The 19,562-nt window shown below is 37.1% G+C and overlaps 1 protein-coding gene across 3 annotated transcripts; it reads right to left on the bottom strand.

Annotated features, from left to right (window-relative positions):
• Nucleotides 1-1,183: 1,183 nt before the first annotated feature.
• Nucleotides 1,184-19,005, bottom strand: LOC120129857 (tRNA nucleotidyltransferase cca2-like). Of its 3 annotated transcripts, none has more exons than XM_039147260.1 (15): nucleotides 18,661-18,955; nucleotides 18,147-18,277; nucleotides 17,109-17,226; nucleotides 14,137-14,189; nucleotides 13,899-13,948; nucleotides 13,705-13,803; nucleotides 13,142-13,251; nucleotides 6,253-6,380; nucleotides 3,939-4,005; nucleotides 3,701-3,775; nucleotides 3,443-3,505; nucleotides 3,178-3,322; nucleotides 2,056-2,223; nucleotides 1,546-1,643; nucleotides 1,184-1,459 (listed from the first exon to the last, which is right to left on the bottom strand). In XM_039147260.1, the coding sequence occupies exons 1-15, from the start codon at nucleotides 18,805-18,807 to the stop codon at nucleotides 1,355-1,357; spliced, it is 1,557 nt and encodes a 518-aa protein (XP_039003191.1). In that variant the 5' UTR covers nucleotides 18,808-18,955; the 3' UTR covers nucleotides 1,184-1,354. The 3 variants fall into 3 exon arrangements, with proteins under 3 accessions (XP_039003191.1, XP_039003190.1, XP_039003193.1); XM_039147259.1 differs by having other exon boundaries at nucleotides 1,185-1,459; nucleotides 3,701-3,784; nucleotides 18,661-19,005; XM_039147262.1 differs by lacking the exon at nucleotides 13,705-13,803 and having other exon boundaries at nucleotides 1,188-1,459; nucleotides 3,701-3,784.
• Nucleotides 19,006-19,562: the final 557 nt, after the last annotated feature.

The following is a 19,562-nucleotide window of genomic DNA, read 5'->3' as shown; positions in this document are numbered from 1 at the left end:
ACCGAAAACATGATCATAAACGCTATTTAAACACCTGATTTCAATATGCATAACAGCAACTGCAAGCCGCTCAAATTGGTTAGCCAACTCATCTTTCCAAACAAACTTGGACTCGCTAAAATACGAAGTTTGTCGACTTATGGGTGATGATGAAGAGCCGACTGCAGACAATCACCAACCGCCGATTACTATGGCACTGCCACTGGCACTGGCAGGCTTAGTGTTTATTGGGTATTAATTTTATTTCCTTCAATCCTTCTTCTCCCACTGGGGGTTATAGCTACAAGTCTAAAACTAGAATCGGTGAATTTAGAAGTTAGAACTCTAAAACAATATGTATAATGTGATATTAGTAAAATTATTACTGTTATTTTGTAAAAGCATTAAAAATTAAAAGAAATCCGAAGGAAGTTGGTGAAGTCAATAAGGGAAAGTTGGGCAAGTCAACGAACAAAGAAGACAATCAACTACACGATGCCTACAACATTCATCAAACCACCTCCATTTTCGTATAATAGTTCTATGAACTGGGCATGACCATATTTTTTTAAATAGTCTAGAGTAATTATAAGATACTATTCGTTTAAAATAATTCTTAATCATTGACAAAACACGTACTCGTTCAAAGTATTTCTTCATTATTGATAATGCAAATACTGGTTCAAAATATTTAAACTCACAACTTCTAGGGAGAACAACGTTTTTTTTTTAAATAATCTAGAATAATTACAAGATAATATTTGTTCATCTTATAGACGCATTACTCGAATCCGAGACCTCTAAAGAGAACAATACTCTCCTTAACCATCGAGATAGCTAGATAGTTTTAGACATAGCCATACTTGAAACGCCATCTTACGATGTGAATTATTACATATTTGTTTCTCTATATACTTGTTTGCACCAATATATATATTACTAAAAAGGCCGGTTGAACTTGTTTGCACCAATATTAAATGTACAAAGACACCAACAACGATATGACCTGTTGATAAAGTGCCTTATTTCCAGAGAGCAAGGCTCAAGCTCTGATTCTCCCCCCCCCCCCCCCCCCTCCCCTTTAGAAAAGGCTCAAATTCTGAGAACATTAAAATAAATTACTTGGTTCTAATATAGAACTAACACTGGTAATTTAGGAAACAAAGATGAATTCGAATAACCTGGCTTAAAACTCCTAGAAACCTTGACAGAAGTATCATTTTAGAGTAAACTTTTCATATCGAACTATTCCTTTTTCTTTGTGGTATGTTGATTTATGTCCGGAAGACATACAAAACTTGAAGACAGATTCGATCGGACGGTAATTAAGGTCCCGAAATATCCAGAACAGTGCATGTAGCAAATGATCGGTCTGTTACTCCATCTTTATTCGCTTCGAATATGTTTCCTTCATCCAATCAAGGCATTCCTCTGCAGTCCCAGAAGGGTGTGCCAGCTGCCATGAGAGAGCCTTTTGTTGCTGCCAATGACAAGAACAGATTAGCATTTCAAGTTCTACATTATGTATGTATGTGTAATATATATAGGGTGCCGATTATGCAATACCCATTCCCTAACAAGTGGCCCTCCAACTTTAAGCTGCAAAACATTCATGATGTCCTTCCCATTAACCAATGGTTTTAAATCCCAGACTTTCTCAAGACCTGCATTCATGCAAAAGCTGAAAATCAGATGCTCGCAATCCAGCTTGAACATATTAATTGATCATTAGACATCAGAAAGCATAGAGGGAATGCTTGGACAATGAAATGAACTTATAAATGAAAAGAACATAAAACTCTCGTCTGGCTGTCCAGATGACGATGCAAAAATACTTTACAGTTTGAATTTGTAACCAAAATCTTAGTCAGCAACCAGACATTAGGTTCTGTAATAATTTAATGTCAAACAAAATCAGGGAAGTAAGAACTACGTGAGAGAAGGAAGAATAGAAGAAGCACCATTAATTTGTTCTGCTAGGGAATAATACGATACCTCTTAATTAACGAGATCAGGTATAAGAGTTGCTGCGAGGATTGAACAAAAAAACAAATAGGAAAGAGAGAATCTTGGTACCTAATTTAACAATGGCATTCTCGACTGACACAAAGATCCCTTTTCTCTTGTCCAGTTGAAAGTGATCGCCTATAATATCCTGACTGCAATCAATATCGGAGTGATACAGCAATGTAGACACCAACAAAGCAACCCGCCAAAAATCTTTAATTTCTCTGAGCAGAAACCCTGTATGTATAAGAATAATAAATTAACAAAATAAAACACTCTAATTGTTGAACTGTTTTACAGTGAAAAGAAAATCAAGTTGATAGACTAACACCCTGAAAGATGAGCGAAGTGTTCAATAGAAATAACTAATTATGAGAAAGCATAAATATCCTAAACAGCTAGAATCAAAGATGAATAATTATGCATTCAAACTGCTCACGATTCCAATTCTAAAATGCATGTCCGGAAGCATCTTTTTCAAGGAACACTCCAGCCTCCAGGCATGCTTTGGTCAGTTTCAAAAGAAAAGCCGTTATATTTTACACACAAGTAAGCCTGTTACGAATTGTGAAAAATAACAGCAAGCAATTGATTGCAAATCAGAAGGAAAAAGAAAATGAACACACAAATTTACGTGGAAAACCCTTGACAGGAAATACCATGGGCAAAGGAGAAAAACATTCACTATGATCGACAGCAATATTACGAGAGGATTTCAAAAAGCACACCCATTAACACTAGAAAACCCTATACATATATATAAGTATACAGACATTAAACCCTAAACAGTAAACATGCACCGTACTACAGGCCAACGGGATCAATGGTGGGCTACATGCTCGGGCATGTCGGCCTGAGAGCCCTCCGCATCCCAACACAAATCCCTATTTTTTTTCCTCTCAATTTTAATTCATCACCATGTGGATAGCACTGCTAACTTTTTTGTTAGTTTTGATATTTCATATTCTGAAAATTCTTCTACTATTTAAAAAAATATAATTATAGTAGAACATATAATATAATATATCAATTCTCACTAAACAGTTAAATAATGAAAAGTCAGCTTTCCGAAGAACTAACTTAAAATGAAATATTCTGGAAAATCTATCTTAGAAGAGAAACAATTGAAATATTCTGGCAAATCTGTCTTTGAAGAGAACGATTACACATGGAAAATCTTAAAATAGATACCTGTCAAAACCCGCAATTTTGAAGTAACAGGGACATCAACAAATTCCTTTCCCCAATCAACCTCAGTGATTTGGACATCCCCATTTGATAAAAGAGAAGGAATCAAAGATAAGAATTTCTCCAGTGATTTGTGGATGTTTATGACCTACAAAGCAAAGAAAATTATACTGTATGCTACAAGAAGGCTGCCAATTCAGCTTATAATGAATCAATCCTAACAAAAACAAAGAACATGAAAGGAAATCAGGAGAAAATGTAGACTCACTGTGTCAGCATCACTGGCTTTTCGCTTGAGAGAATCCCTGAAAATGTAATTGACTTCAGGAATCTGGGATTATCATAAACAAAAATATTTTAATAATATAACTAAGCAGGATGAAGAACATCTTATTCAACAAATACTTTTCAGCAAGTGCAGATGTCCAACATGTAGAAAATGTGATACCAAAAGGAATAAATAAATAACATTAAAAATGTCAATGCCTTCACACATAGAAGCTTATCAAAGGAACAGGATTGGTACCATTTTATCTTTACGATCCTTGTATGAGGTACCACGCAATGGAAGAAATAAAGCAGAGTACAAACAGAGCCTTCTCTGTTCAGCCTACAATTCACAATCCATAACACAGAAAATAACAACATAACACATAAACAGAAGAAAATAGAGAAAAAAAAAAATGAAGCTGCAGCCAAACGAGGATAATAGAAGCTACTTGAGAGAATGAAAGAAAAAAAACTTTTACACTTCAATTACTCACATCAAAGTTAGAGCATCCAATAAGTTGAATAAGTTGCCATGAAGCATCCAAATAAGCAGCAGAAAGCCTGTACAGTTGTGAAAGAAACAATACTTGAGTAGGAAACTCAGTATACTTTGGCATTCTTCTGAACCACTAAAAACAATATCTACAAACGCCAGCTTCCACCCCACCCCTTACCAACTACAGATAAAGCAAGCACCAGCCAAAGACCAAACTCATTGCCTGGACAAGGCACGTTCATGAAACAGTCTGTCACAACTCACATCACTTTTTTTCTCCAGATTTAGAGAAACACAACTTAATTTATTAAGTCTATCGGAGTTACCTTGAATCGTTTAGCTTGTTCCCCAACCACAAATATTTAGAGAAGTGCAACTTAATATCTTTTTTTTATATAGAAATGGGAGACCTCATTAAAAACCCCCTTCATAACCTATGAAATATAACTATTTCACAGGACATTGGAAGGAGAAAAAGTGTCAATTTTATTAAATATCAAAACCATAATACATTAGAGTTTACAACATCCACCTTACGACTACCACTAACAAACATACAAAGAAAACCCCACATAATCAAACTCTCGTTCCTACACCCTAAACCCCACTCAACCAATTCCCTCTTTAGCAAGTTTATCCGCCTCCCAATTAGACCCTCTTCTAATATGCCTAATAATCACATCCCTATCCCTAACTAAAGATACAATCTCCTGCAAAACAAGGCTCAACGAAGCAGGACAGCAACCCTGGTTTTTAATCCAATTAACCACTGAGATACAATCACATTCTAATATTAACCTCCCTTTATTGCACCAGTAGGAATCTATAAAAAACATCAACCCCCTTTTAACTGCCAACAAGTCAACTACTGCAGGAGGACCCTGACCAACAGCCTCAGAGAAGGACCCCAACAGTAAACCCCCTGAATCTTTAAGAACCCCGCCAATACCCCCTTTTAGCCAATCACCACTAACTGCACCATTAACATTCATTTTAAAGAATCCCATAGGAGGCGGAACCCAAATAGACCGAGGAGGCTGAACCCAAATAGACCGAGATAAACCAAATCTCTTATGGCTCCCACAATGGTCAGCAACATATGGATCTCCAACCAAACAATCAAAGGAAGAGGAAAAATGAGGGTGCTTAGCAGAGAACCAAGTCACCAATCTACACCGCGCAAGGAAGAAAAGACTAAGCTGATCCATAGACACCCTTAAAAAACTATCCGATTCCTATACTTCCATATAGACCACAACACGGTTCCCGAAATAAACTTCCATATTTCAGACTCCGGAACCAGCCCCCACCAAGCCTGGAAAAAAAACTGGAGGATCAAAAGGAAGAGGAAATTGAACATTCCAAAAACGCAGAAACCTGCACCATAAACCCCAGGACACACAACAGTTCAAAAACAAGTGAGAAACCGACTCTGGAAACAACCCGCATAAAGGACAACTAATGTCACTAATACCAGGAACCTTCCTCTTCAACAATTCACTGCCAATTTCTGATGCACAACCTGCTAAAGGAAGGATTCCACCCTAGGAGGGACAAGTCCATACCATACCATACTAACCCAAGCCGGACCAAGCCCCAACACATCGGACCAACACTTTAGGCAAGGCCTCACCGAATATGCACCATCACCACTCCCTTTCCACAGCAAACAATCAACTCTCCTTTGATCAATAATCACACTCTCCAATAACTTCATCAAATCAAGCCACACATCCAATTCCCAACCGGCTAGATTCCTCCTCAATTTGATCTCCCAAACCCAAGATGACGAGCAGAACGAACCAAAATCTGAAATTTTACTACATTTATTAACAAATAGGGCAAAAAGTCTAGGGAACCTATTCTTTAACGACAGCCCACCAATCCACACATCAAGCCAAAATAAAAGAGACTTCCCATCCCCAATTTTCAATTGCATCAACTTTCGGGCGCACTCACCCAAAGCATCCTCTTTCAGCTAGCTTTGAACTACATTTTTTCACAACCAGGATGCATGGCTTGGAAACTCCTTCAAGAGAATATCACTACTTTCCAAATTGTATTTACAACATACCATTCTTTTCCATCAGGAGTTCTTTTCACAAGAGAATTTCCACGCCAATTTGCCCAAAAGATAACTGGTATTATTCTCCAATTGATTATTAAAAGATAACTGGTAATATTCTATTTGACCATTAAACATGGACTTGTGAAGTTAAGATAGACTTGTGTCAATATAAAATAAATATAACATTAAGATAAAACTAAGCCTAGAATGAAGAATAAATAACATTACTAAACTGCAAACAAACCTATAGCATTCTTCTGCTACAGCAGGCTCAACCTTTGGAGGGAGACTGAAGACAACCCAAAATAATGTCAAATCACAAATATAGTCAATTGCTTTAACAGGTTGGTTTCCAGAGATCATGAGATCAATCTGCACAGAAGACAAGCAACATGGAAAAAGAAGTAGTAAGTTTAACATGGTACACAGAATAGTACAGAATATTGTAGGAATTATAGAAATGAGTTGTCAATCCCTTAAGTTAAGAGATTCTGTAATTATTTTTTGTTTTTCAATCTCTTATTTCAAGGGATTACATCTCCTAGGATTAGTTTCCTTTCTTAGAGTTTCCTAGTTTAAAGGCATAATTTGTATATAAATATGTAATATGTTCTACTGAATGTACACAAGAATAAAAATAACAGACTTGTCTGTTTTCTACAGTCCGTTTTCTACACAGTCTGTTTTCTACATGGTATCAGGTTAGAGCGATCAATCCGATTTCCGCTTCTCTTTAAATCAATTCCTATTCAACTCTATTTTTTTTCATGGCTAATCCGGATCCCTCATCATCCGAAATCACTTCCCAGTCCAGCTCCTCTCACTCTGATTTTCAGATTTCAAATTTCAAATTTTCAAAGCAACAGAGGAAAAATCGCTTTTGGTGTGAACATTGTAAGAAGTCAGGCCATATGATAGATCAATGTTGGAAGCTGCACAAAAAACCAGCCGATTGGCAGCCCATACGGTCCAGGTTTCAAAAGGAGCCTCATATTGCCTCTCAAGATGATTCCTCAAGCAATTTTAGCAAGAAACAGATAGAGGAACTGCAACAGATTTTGCACAGTATGACAGCCAAGCCTACAAATGTGACTTATACTACTACTGATGGAAATAATCCATATGCTTCCTCGGTACAATGGATAATAGACTCGGGTGCATCAGATCATATGACAGGAAATATTGATCTCTTGGAGGAATATAGTGAAAGCAGCTTACCAGCTTCTATCAAAATAGTAGATGGCTCTCACTACAGTCAAAGGGAGTGGTTCTGTTACATTAAACAAAAATCTACTACTTCATAATGTCCTCTATGTTCCTAGACTTGCATGCAATCTGTTGTCAGTCAGCAAATTAATTAAAGATTTTGGTTGTAATGTTGTGTTTGGTACTGGTGGTTGCATTTTTCAGGCACAGGGCTCGAAGAGGGTGATTGGCAATGCTAGGCTGGGCAAAGGATTGTACACCCTTGGAGGTAAAACATCTCATAATCATGCCTTATCCAGTGCTCTTAGGAAACCAATTTTATCTTCTGATCTCAATACCAATAAAATTATGTTATGGCACTCTAGATTAAGTTATCCTAATTTTTTCTATCTTTCCAAAATGTTACCGAACTTATTCATTAATAAAGATCCATCTTTGTTTTGCTGTGAAATTTGTCAAATGGCCAAACACACCAGAAAACCATATATTCCAGCCAAATTTGAACCAACAACAACTTTTTCCATCATCCATAGTGACATTTGGGGCCCTTCTCCTGTCAAAAGTATTTCTGGGTATAAGTGATTTGTGTCTTTTATAGATGATTACTCTAGGACAACATGGGTTTTCTTAATGAGAGAAAAATCTGAGGTTGAGTCTCTCTTTAAAGGTTTTTATCAAAAAGTTGAAACCCAATTTGACACAAAAATCAAAATTCTAAGGAGTGACAATGGGAGTGAGTATTTGAATAAAACCCTTGGGTATTTCTTTAAGGAAAAAGGCATTGTTCACCTTACTTCTTGTGTCAACACACCTCAACAAAACGGGGTAGCAGAAAGGAAAAATAGACATCTTCTAAAGGTTACTAGGTCTCTTATGTTTGCTGCTAATGCTCCTAAGTATCTTTGGGGGGAAGCTCTTCTTACAGCCACTTACCTCATCAATAGAATGCCAAGTAAGACCTTAGATTTCAAAATTCCTACTAAGGTTTTGTTTCAGCTGTATCCCCATTTTAAACATTTAAACTCAAGTCTTTCTCCTCGGGTGTTTGGGTGTACAGCCTTTGTTCATATCCACAACAGAGGGAAATTAGATCCTAGGTATATAAAATGTGTGTTCTTGGGCTATTCTTCGAGTCAGAAGGGTTACAAGTGTTACTCACCTTCCACAAAAAAGACCTATGTCTCCTTTGATGTTACATTTTTTGAAAACCAACCTTATTTTTCAGGAACAGAAATTCAGGGGGAGAGTTACAAGGAATTTCAGCCTGTTCAAACCGATATTTCTTTACAGCCTATTAGTTAGAAGGAATTTCAACTTGTTCAAACCGATATTTCTTTACAGCCTATCCTTTCCTTACCTATTACTGTCTCTCCAAAGCCGGCTAGCACTGTCCCAGTTCCTAGGGAGGGTGATGGGAATAACCTAAATAACTCTGATGAATTACCTTCCTTTTTTTTTTTGATAAGATTTGAAGGCTCATTAAAAACCTCCTTCTTGATTAATGGAGCTTGTATAGAAGCTTCTTAATCATCGGAAGGAGGAAAAGAGTGCCTTATAATTTCATTATAGGAAATAGAATTACAACCTTGGAACAACTATTCCAAAAAACCCTTACAAACAATACAAGAGCCAGAAAACCAAACTAAAGAAGCCAACAACATAAAAATCAACCTATACCAGCCTTTGCTAAACCATCAGCATCCATATTCGCTGTCCTTGCAACCCATCTAACAACCCCCCCGAAAGTTCTAAGACTATCAACAATATCTCTAACAATAAAACCATATACAGTTGGACATGAGTCAACATTATTTATCCAGTCTACTGCAACCCTGCAATCACTCTCAACGATCAGCCTATCTTTAACCCTCCCTTGAAAAGAGGCAAAGAAAGAAATACCCCTTTGAATAGCTTTAAGTTCCTTCAATGTTGGAGGTCCTGAACCAGCAGGCTCCTGAAAAGAACCTAGGATTGCACCAGATTGATCCCTCATAAGACCTCCAAGACTTGATTCCTTCCAATCACTGCTAGTGGCTGCATCCACATTTACCTTGACGAAACCCATAGGGGGAGGTAACCAAGGGATTATAGAAGACTTCAAGAAATTGTAGGACGAATAGGAATCTCCTATAGAAGGATTAGAAATTAAAGAGTCCTTAGTAATAGAAACATCCTTATTCTTTGCTAGAAACCAAGAGGCCAGCCTAACTCTTGTTAAGAAAAATAATTCAGACTGATCAAGCTTTCCCCTTTCAAAAACAATAAAATTTTTGATTTTCCAGATTGACCAAATAACAGCCCCAGGAATGAAAGTCCATATTGCAGAATTGGATTTCAACTCATCCCAAGCTAGAAGAAAACTTTTTGCTTCTGCAGGAAACACAGAACTAAACCTCCAAAAATTTAGAAATTTGTTCCACAAAGACCACGCAACCGAACAAGAAAAGAATAGATGCGATGAAGTTTCTTCAACCATTCTACAAAGAGGGCATAACTCATCCTCAATACCTTGAACACCTCTTTTAACCAATTCGGTTTTAACAGCAATTTTGTGAAGCACAATTTGCCACACTAATGTTTCAACTCTAGGGGGAACCAATCCACTCCAAACAATTTTATTCCAGAAATGAACATCTTCTGAACCTGATCCACACCTCTCAACACAAGAACCGACTGTATAAACACCGTCCCCACTACCTTTCCAAATCAAACCATCACTAGAATCAAGAGATAGAGAAAAAGAAGAAATGATGCTCACCAAATTACACCATTGTTCAAGCTCCCAATCATTTAAATTTCTTCGAACTTGAACATCCCAAATCCAGCCCGAAGAAAGAAATTCCCCAAACTCACAAAGTTTACCGTATTTATTAGTAGAAAGCGAAAAGAGTCTAGGAAACATAATCTAAAACGGAAAATCAGCAGCCCAGCTGTCTTGCCAAAATCGAACATGCTTACCATTTCCAACGTGAAAATTGCACAAACTACGAAACTTAGAACCAAAGGAGTCTTGTTTGTAATGGTTATTAACCACTGATCTCCATAACCAGGAAGATTGAGTAGAAATCTTGCTATCAAACAGTAATCTAGAAGAATCAATGTTGTATTTGCTACAAATAAAATTCCTCCAAACAGAACTTCTTCATTTGCAAACCTCCAAGACCATTTCCCTAGCAGTGCTATGTTCATACAAATCAGATTCCGAACTCCCAAACCTCCCTCATTCTTTGATCTGCAAACATCATCCCATTTAACCCAGTGTATCTTCTTATTACCATTTCCCCCTCCCCATAAAAAATTAGACATAATTGAATTTAGAGACTTAAGGATAGAAGCTGGAATATTGAACAAAGATAAAAAATACGTAGGCAGTGAGGAAAGAACCGATTTGATCAAAACCAATCTCCCTACTAATGATAGAGTAGCAGCCTTCCAACCTGCTAATTTAGAGTGAAAATTTTGCACCACTGGTTCCCAAATAACAGAGGAATTCTTAGTAGCACCTAGAGGGAGGCCTAGATAATTAGAGGGGAAGTTTCCCACTGTACAACCAATAGAATCTGCCCAAGTCTTAACCTCCTGTTGGGGAATATTAATCCCGAACAATCTGCTTTTCTTAAGGTTCAGTTGCAGCCCTGACATAACCTCAAATACTCTAAACACCCTCTTCACATTCATAATTTGAGTCTTCGAAGCTCCACAAAAAATAATTAAGTCATCCGCAAACTACAACCCTGAAACCATAACTCCCCAACCGAAACAACTCAGTGTTTACTCAAGAAGGAAAGATGTTGCTGAAGAAATCAGTCAGCCTAGCATTTGCCAAGAACCAGATTCGGATCCTGTTGCAGCTGAAACAGAAGGTAATGATGGTTACCAAGAGGCTACTACTGTTGATCTTAATGACTTTCCTATTGCTATTAGGAAGGGGGTAAGAAAATGCACTACTCATCCCATAAATAAGTATGTTGCATATGGGAAATTACAGTATAATTTCAGGGCCTTCACTGCCAGCATTAACACTGAAAATCCCAAGAAATGTGACAGAAGCATTTCAATCTCCTGAGTGGAAAAAGGCTGTGGAAGAAGAGATAAAAGCGTTGCAAAAGAATAAGACATGGAGTTTGACAGATTTGCCAAAAGGGAAGAGAGTTGTTGGATGCAGGTAGATATTCACAGTCAAATATCATTCGGATGGGAGTGTGGAAAGATACAAGGCAAGGCTGGTTGCTAAAGGTTTTTCTCAGTCCTATGGCATTGACTACCAGGAGATTTTTGCACCGGTTGCAAAATTGAATACCATCAGAATATTGTTATCAGCAGCTGTTAACATGGACTGGAAATTGCATCAACTGGACATAAAGAATGCTTTTCTGAATGGGAACCTTGAAGAAGAGGTATACATGGAGGTCCCCCGGATTAGAAGGAAAGGTCACTAAGAAAACTGTGTGCAAGTTCAATAAATCCTTATACGACTTAAAACAGTCTCCCAGGACTTGGTTTGATCGATTTGCTAAGGCTATGACACAGAATGGTTTCAAACAAAGCCAAGTGGATCACACATTATTAAGAAAAATTACACCTAGTAAGATAACCCTCCTAATTGTCTATGTAGATGATATGATTATAACTGGCAGTGATATAGAAGAAATAGAAAAGCTAAAGATGAATCTTGCAAAGGAGTTTGAAACCAAGGATTTAGGGAGTATGAGGTATTTCCTGGGTATGGAAGTTGCAAGGTCCGAGGAAGGGCTGGTCATAAACCAGCGTAAGTATGTTTTGGATCTTCTTGCAGAAACTGGGATGCTCGACTGCAAACCAGTTGAAACTCCAATGGAGCCAAGCTTGAAATTTTGCAAGGAAGGGATTGGAAATCCAGTAAACAAGGAAACCTACCAAAGGTTGTTGGGAAGTTAATATACCTTTCACTGACCAGGTCTGATATTGCATACTCAGTGAGCATTGTCAGCCAACATATGAGTGATCCTCGAGAAGAACATTTGGAAGTTGTTAACAGAATTTTAAGGTTCTTGAAATTTACCCCAGGAGCTGGACTTATATTTAGAAAAAATCAAGACAGAACAGTGAAGGTTTATCAGATGCAAGCTGGGGAGGTGAATTAACTGATAGAAGGTCAGTTAGTGGCTACTGCACCTACGTTTGGGGTAATTTGGTGACTTGGAGAAGTAAGAAACAAGCTATTGTCTCTCGAAGTAGTGCTGAGTCAAAGTTTAAAGCAATAGCTCTCGAAATATGTGAAGGAATATGGATTAAAAGACTGCTCACAGAACTGGACTTAGATGACAAGAAGAATTTTGAGATTTTTAGTGACAGTCAATCAGCTATGAGTATAGCAAAAAACCAGTGCAGCATGATAGAACGAAACACATTGAGATAGACAGACATTTTATTTACGAGAAGGTCAACAATGGAGTTGCAAAACTGCAGTACATTCCGACGAAGAAACAGCTGGCAGATATCTTCACTAAAGCCCTTCCACGAGTGACTTTTGATGAGATGTCATTCAAACTGGGTATATACAACATATATACACCAGTTTGAGGGGGAGTGTAGGAATTATAGAAATGAGTTGTCAATCCCTTAAGTTAAGAGATTCTGTAATTATTTTTTGTTTTTCAATCCCTTATTTCAAGGGATTACATCTCCTAGGATTAGTTTCCTTTCTTAGAGTTTCCTAGTTTATAGGCATAATTTGTATATAAATATATAATATGTTCTACTGAATGTACACAAGAATAAAAATAACAGACTTGTCTGTTTCTGTTTTCTACAGTTTGTTTCTGTTTTCTACAGTCTGTTTTCTACACAGTCTGTTTTCTACAAATATCCTGAATAAGTTACTATGAATATTCAAAAAATATAATTTTATGCGTAGAAGCAGCAATGCAAGACATGGAATAACATACTTCAGTTCCAATGCGCTCTCTGCTAATTTTTGCTGCAAGAGCTGCTTTGACATCATCACAAGCAGCAGCTTTCTTTAATTCTTCATCAAGTGTGAAATCGAACCTTGCACCTAATCAACAAAAAAAGTCATAATGCATCTCCTTTTGTGTTCATATATTCAGAGGTCAATCAACAAGAAAAGGGTAACCATGCAGAGATGATTGAACAAAGAAGTTGCTAGAAGCATAAGAAAGCTAGCCTGCTTTGCAAAAGAGAATGCAGTGTAGATTATGGATAAGATTTGTGTTACTGTTTGTAAATAGTTAGTTAGTTAGCTTTAATTTAAATTTTAAATAGACTTTTACTTAGGTTAGACTTCTTGTACAAGAGGTCCTTTAAAAGGATAGAACTCTCTTTTTGTAACTGAGTTAAGAAATAGAAAACAAACAATTCTATTTCTCTAAAACTTACACAATGCTAATAAACTTCATTAAAGGGGGGAAAGAACTGAAGATTGGAGGATATTCCCTCGCTGATAAACTATCAAAGAGTGAAGGATACTAGAGGAAAATTAAACAAGTACCAAAACGAATAGCTCGAAGAACACGTAAGGGATCATCCAAAAATGTAGCCATCGGAGGTAATGGAGTCACTATCCTTCCAAATATTAGATCCTCGAGTCCTGTATTTGTTTATATAAGAACAAAAATAAAACATAACAGCAACCTACAAATATGTCGAATCATCAAAAAAGTAAAATCAGTAAGAAGGCATTACCTCTTTTAGTGAAGTCTTCAACTAAGTTGGTGTTAATATTGTAGAACAAGCTGGTAAATGAAAAGAGAACTCCGTCAATTTTGTGTGCTTAACAAATAATATCAAGAAAAAGGCAAAAATGATATATTCACAGAAACATTATTATTTGTATTACTCATTTTCCAAAAGCTAATGATACCTATAGAAGTATAATGATCATTTCCTAGCTATAACACGTGATTAAAGAAAATAAACTTACCTATTAATGGTCAAATCCCTTCTAAAAGCGTCTTCCTCGGCAGTACCAAATTTCTAATTCAAGATTGAGTGAACAATAGAAAAAACTTATAAATATAACAGTTAGGTAACATAATATTCAATGGAGAGCATATCATGAACTAATTAAGAAACAGAAAAAAGTTTTGTTAGCAATGAAACCATCTTTTAACATTGAAAGCGTTGTGTTTATTTTTCAAACCTAGTGAGAGAAGCTCCCGCTTCTCTCTTGGTTCAAGGCGTCTTTTATTTTTCATCCATCATTTCATCTCATCTTTTTCCATCGCCGCTCGCCCACGTCTTTCATCATTGTCCACCGGCCGCCGTCTGCCGTCCGACATCCGCCGTCCGCCGCCACTTTCCGTCATCCGTTCGCCGCCATTTTTCATCAGGAAGATCGTCTCCTCACTCTGTTTTCTTTTTTGAGTTTGGATTTTCGAGAAAGTCTTTCTTTCGGCGCATATCTGATCGCCGTTATTTATCGTTTTTGCCGTCGACCGTCGTCAGTTCATCGTATGACCTTCGGGCTCATCTTTCACTTGCGATCTTTTCCTTTTCTGTCCTGGCGTTCAGTCTTGCTGCCATTCCCCGTGAGTCTGCCTTTGACCAGTTCGACTTATCAGAACAAGCCAAGGTTCTGCTAAGCGATTCCCCCGATCTAATCCACGTCTGAGAGTTTTGTTGAAGGCAGTATCTGATTTTCACGATCCCGTTTAAGTCTGAGGGTTTGGTAGAAGGAAGTTTACGTTGTTCCTCCTTTTCGAAGGCTCAGGACCTTCCTGTCCGACTCTCTTTATCCCTACCATCCTTCTCTTCTTCGCCGGCCAGTCAAACATTCTCCTTCGCCGGGCGCGCGACAGGGATTTTACGTTAAGTCACTGAGTTTTCCTCTAATGTCGGGTGAAGGAATCCTCCCGTGTAACCAGAAGAGACCTCCGGTCATAGCTCCTCCGTCCTCTGCAGCCTCGCCTTCTTCGCCTAATCATCATTCTCATCATGACAAGGTTCGTACCATCTTCATTTCGGGTCTGCCTACAGATGTCAAAGAGAGAGAGCTGCAAAACTTGCTGAGATGGCTTCCAGGTTTTGAAGCCTCGCAAGTGAGCTTCAAGGGAAAAGAGCCCAAGGGTTTCGCTCTATTCTCTACTACAAAATTTGCTGTTGCTGCCAAAGATACCCTTCAGGAGATGGTTTTTGATGCCAAGTTGAAGTCTCTTTTGCACATTGAGATGGAAAAGAAAAATCTGGTTGTTAAAAAAGGAATGGGTACTGATTCTGTTGCAGTGGACATTTATAGTTGTCATCATGTTCCTCCGGTTTTGCCTGTGCCAAATTCAGCTCCTGGAGCGTCTCCAAGTATTCATGTGCATGATAAATCTGGGTGTTATGTTGAAAAGTCTACCGCAGTTGCTGTCCAAGATGGATCCGGGGAGTCCACCACAAAGGATTGCATCAATGACAAGTCTGGATGCTTCACGTTATTTATTGATAATTTACCAGAGAAGATCCATTGGAAGAGGTTTGGATCTTTATTTTGCTCTCATGGCCGGGTACTTGATGCTTTTATTCCAAATAAAAGGAATTCAAAAGGAGTTCGTTTTGGTTTTATTCGCGTTCGCATCATTCGAAGAAGGAGAACGATCTCTAAAATGAATGGCTCTCGTATCGACGACAGCAAAATTGGTGTTTCTTTCGCTAAATTCAAACCTCGTCATTCATATTGGAGAAAGTCATCGACAAGTATTCTTCGCAAGTCTGGGATGGAAGATGTTTCGAGTAAGAATCATTATAAAGTTGAAGGTGTTATAGATGAAGAAAAACTCCAGGTGTTGAGCAATTGTCTAGTGGGGTGGTGCAAGGACTTTGTTAAAATTGGTCATCTCGCTAGACAAATGCAATCGAAGGGTCTCACTGGCTTCACATTAATGAGAGCTGCTGGTAATGCGATTTTAATGATTTTCGAAGACAATGCTTCATTGAGAAGTGTAAAGAACGACAAATAAAAGATTCTCGCAGAGTGGTTCTCCATAGTCGAAGCTTGGTCAGAGAGTTTGGTAATGGAGTGTCGTCGAGTATGGCTAGTTTGCGAGGGTGTTCCTTTTCACGCATGGAATTGGAATACTTTCAAGAACATTGCTGATAAGTGGGGTCTTTTATTGGCTATCGACAAAAGTTGTCAATCTCCATCATCCTTTGATCGGGCTAAAATTCAAGTCCTAACAAAGGCTGATGCGAGAATTGATTCGATGGTTGAATTGAAGGTTGGTGACAATTTCTTCAAGGTCATGGTGCATGAGATAGAACCTTCATTCAAACCAAACTCTTGGGCTCCTGAAGAATACAAGTCTCATTAGATCTCGTCTCTTCATTTGTGGTTTTATTTTAGTCTATATGGTTGTAGGTGTTGCTTTCATTTTGTATTATGTTTTGTCGCGTTGTTTTATTACTACTGTTGGTGGTGTAATTAGTAGTAAGGTGATTTGACTGTGGCTTTGGATGAGGTTAAGGTTTTTGTTGTAATGGTGTACATCACCATGAGAGGATATTCCGTGGTGTCGTTTGTATCGGGTATTATATTAATAAAATCTGAGGTACTCTTTTCTTCCTTCCTATGTTCGTTAACATACTTTTAGTATGTGAACGAATACGAAGGGAGTTTTTAATGAGACCTCCAACTTCTATCAAAAAAAACCATCTTTTAACATGTTCGTTGCCAGGACAAGTAAATAATACATTTCTCTACAAAAACAAATCATTTAATAAACTGAAAAGTTCCAGTATACTTCATTCTCAACACCCACAACTAAGGGCTAAGGCCATCTATCCTCCAAGTCGGAAACGGAATATATGTAGTATAATAACCTAAGGTCTATATAGGTGATATTTTTCCCTCCAAGTTGAAAAAAAAGGGGAAAAGAAGTTATAAAGAAATTAAATATCAAAATATTTGTTTACCATCGTAGGGATGCGGCTGTTCTCACTATAGTCTTCACACCTTAAGTTCACAAAATCAATCCATAAATCAAAAAGGCGCATCCTTGCGGTTTCTAAGTGCTTAGATTGCTCAGGATTACTGCAAAATGAAATTAAACTGTATAATGGCCAGACATAATACAAAAAATAAAAAAGAACAAACAAAATACTAGGAGCCAATATATAATCATATCAAGAAAAGCTAACAACTACAATGTATATCATATAGGCCATACACTATCTAGATGAAGTTTATAATATCCTAAAAATCGCAAATTGCTTCAAATTTAAATTTTATCTATCTAAAGTATCCACAGAAGCGAATTCAACTTTGATTTCTTTCCATATATAAGCAGAAGCTAGTTCAGGACTACATTTGCTACCCATGAGTAGGCCTGTAGGCTGTAAATAAACCGAACATTCAACAAACTGTTTGTGAATCGTTCAAGAGGAAGTTCATTTATGTTCATTTATTTATCAAATGAACGAACATGAACAAGAATTTCTCTTCATTTAATTAAATGAACAAACAAGAACAAAGGGCTCGTTCGTTCATTTATGTTCGTGAACGTTGGTAATCCGTTCGTTTATATTCATTAGTTTATGTTCGTTTGTTTAAATTTATTCACATATATCTTTCCTACTCAACAGCTCACTATCCCTTTCATTTCACGATAGATTGAAAAAAACTAAATCGTTTAAATTTATGTTCGTTTATGTTTGTTTATGTTCGTTTATCATTTTAACGAATGAACGCGAACAAGCTACATTCCTTAACGAAAGAACACGAACAAGAAATTTTGTTCGTTTAGTTGTTCATGTTCATGTTCATTTACAGGCCTGCCCATGAGGATAATTGCATTACCCTCGCAAAATTAAATTTTCAAACACTATCCAAATGAAGTTTGGAAACAAAAAGAAGCAATTTAAAAAAGTAAAAAAAAATAGCAAAATGATGTCTATCGGCTCAGCTAGTTAAAGGCAGCAAAAGATGACATTTTTATCGTACAATGAATGTACCTTGGAATGACAGCAAGACCCTGTGCCACTTCCCCTGTAGATGACAAGTATTCCTGAACCTTATCAACAAATTCACTACCCAACATGTTATCAAGTGCGATATCAATGTCATAACATTCTTTGCCGAGAAGCTGCAATGGAAATTAAACCGAACATGAGTCAAATTTATAGGAACGTCAGAAGCCATGTATGAAGCACTTATACAGACAGATGATACAACTTATGAGTTATGTGGTACAATAAGGATCCACTGAAACAGAATTCCCGAAAGACTATAATACAGAAAAATGGTACACAAGTTAGAATCTACCGCATTTTATATAGAAACATGAAATATAATTAATTGGCACCTAAACCATCCACCTCTCTTTCATTTGTTGGGATTTCGAACCATAAAATTCCATTCTCTCTCTTTCACTTGTTAAATTTTCTTTTGAGCACTGGATGATGCTCATATAATCCATAAGAAAGGAAACCGTAATTTATAAATTGTTCGAAATGCGAGTAGAATAACCTTATCACGGACCCAACCGCCAGCAACTCGAAGCTGAGTTTGGAGATTGAAGTAGCAGAGAGTGTTCAAAAGCCTATAAAAAATCTTCTTCTCCGTCTCTGTCAACTCAATTTGCTCCTTGACTTCGACGCAGGCGGCAGTTGCCATGGCTGCTCGACAGCGAAGGAACGGAGAAGGAAGAAAGGAAACAGTATTGGGTCTCCCAGTTAGGGATGGGGGAGCATTTGAGGAAGTTAAAACGCTGCGAAACGCGAGAGTAGTTTTGGCTATGGGTAGAGATGAGGAATGCAGCAGAGGGGGCGCCTTCGCCTTGAACTTTATGGCGTTGCTCAAAGAGAGCCGCATCGTATGCATAGCGTTTCCTTTTTTTTCCCCATTTATTTATTTAAAAATATTTTTGGATATTAGCCCAAACGATATTAAAATAGTATTTTTAAATTTATTAAATATAATGAAGAATTCACTTAATATCATCTAAAATTTACTTTTTATCAAATGAAAATGTCAGATTTCAGATCAATTTGATACTTTGACAATTTTTTAAGGGTAAAGTATAGTAATGGTCACTGAACATTTCTGAAGCTTATATTTAGGTCCCCTAACTTTTAAAACATGCAATACAGTCCCCAACATTTATTCCGTTTGCAATATGATCCCCAACTTAAATCACCGTTAGAAAATTAGGGTAAATTATATAACCGGTCATTGAACTTTTTAGGCACTTGAATTTAGGTCCCCAACTTTTAAAACTTGCAAAATAGTCCCCCAATAATTTTATTTTCTTATTAAATATAGATGTATAGAAAATATAAATGATTCAATTTATATTTAAATGTATTAATCATTTATATTTTTGATATATTTTATTTTTCTTGTATAAACTAGTATTTAAAATATGTTTA

The sequence above is a fragment of the Hibiscus syriacus genome, unplaced genomic scaffold, assembly GCF_006381635.1.
Source record: "Hibiscus syriacus cultivar Baekdansim isolate YM2019G1 unplaced genomic scaffold, ASM638163v2 tig00110505_pilon, whole genome shotgun sequence".
Lineage (NCBI taxonomy): Eukaryota > Viridiplantae > Streptophyta > Magnoliopsida > Malvales > Malvaceae > Hibiscus > Hibiscus syriacus.
The sequence above is the reverse complement of the archived record's forward strand: the minus strand, read 5'-3'. Positions and strand labels throughout refer to the sequence as shown.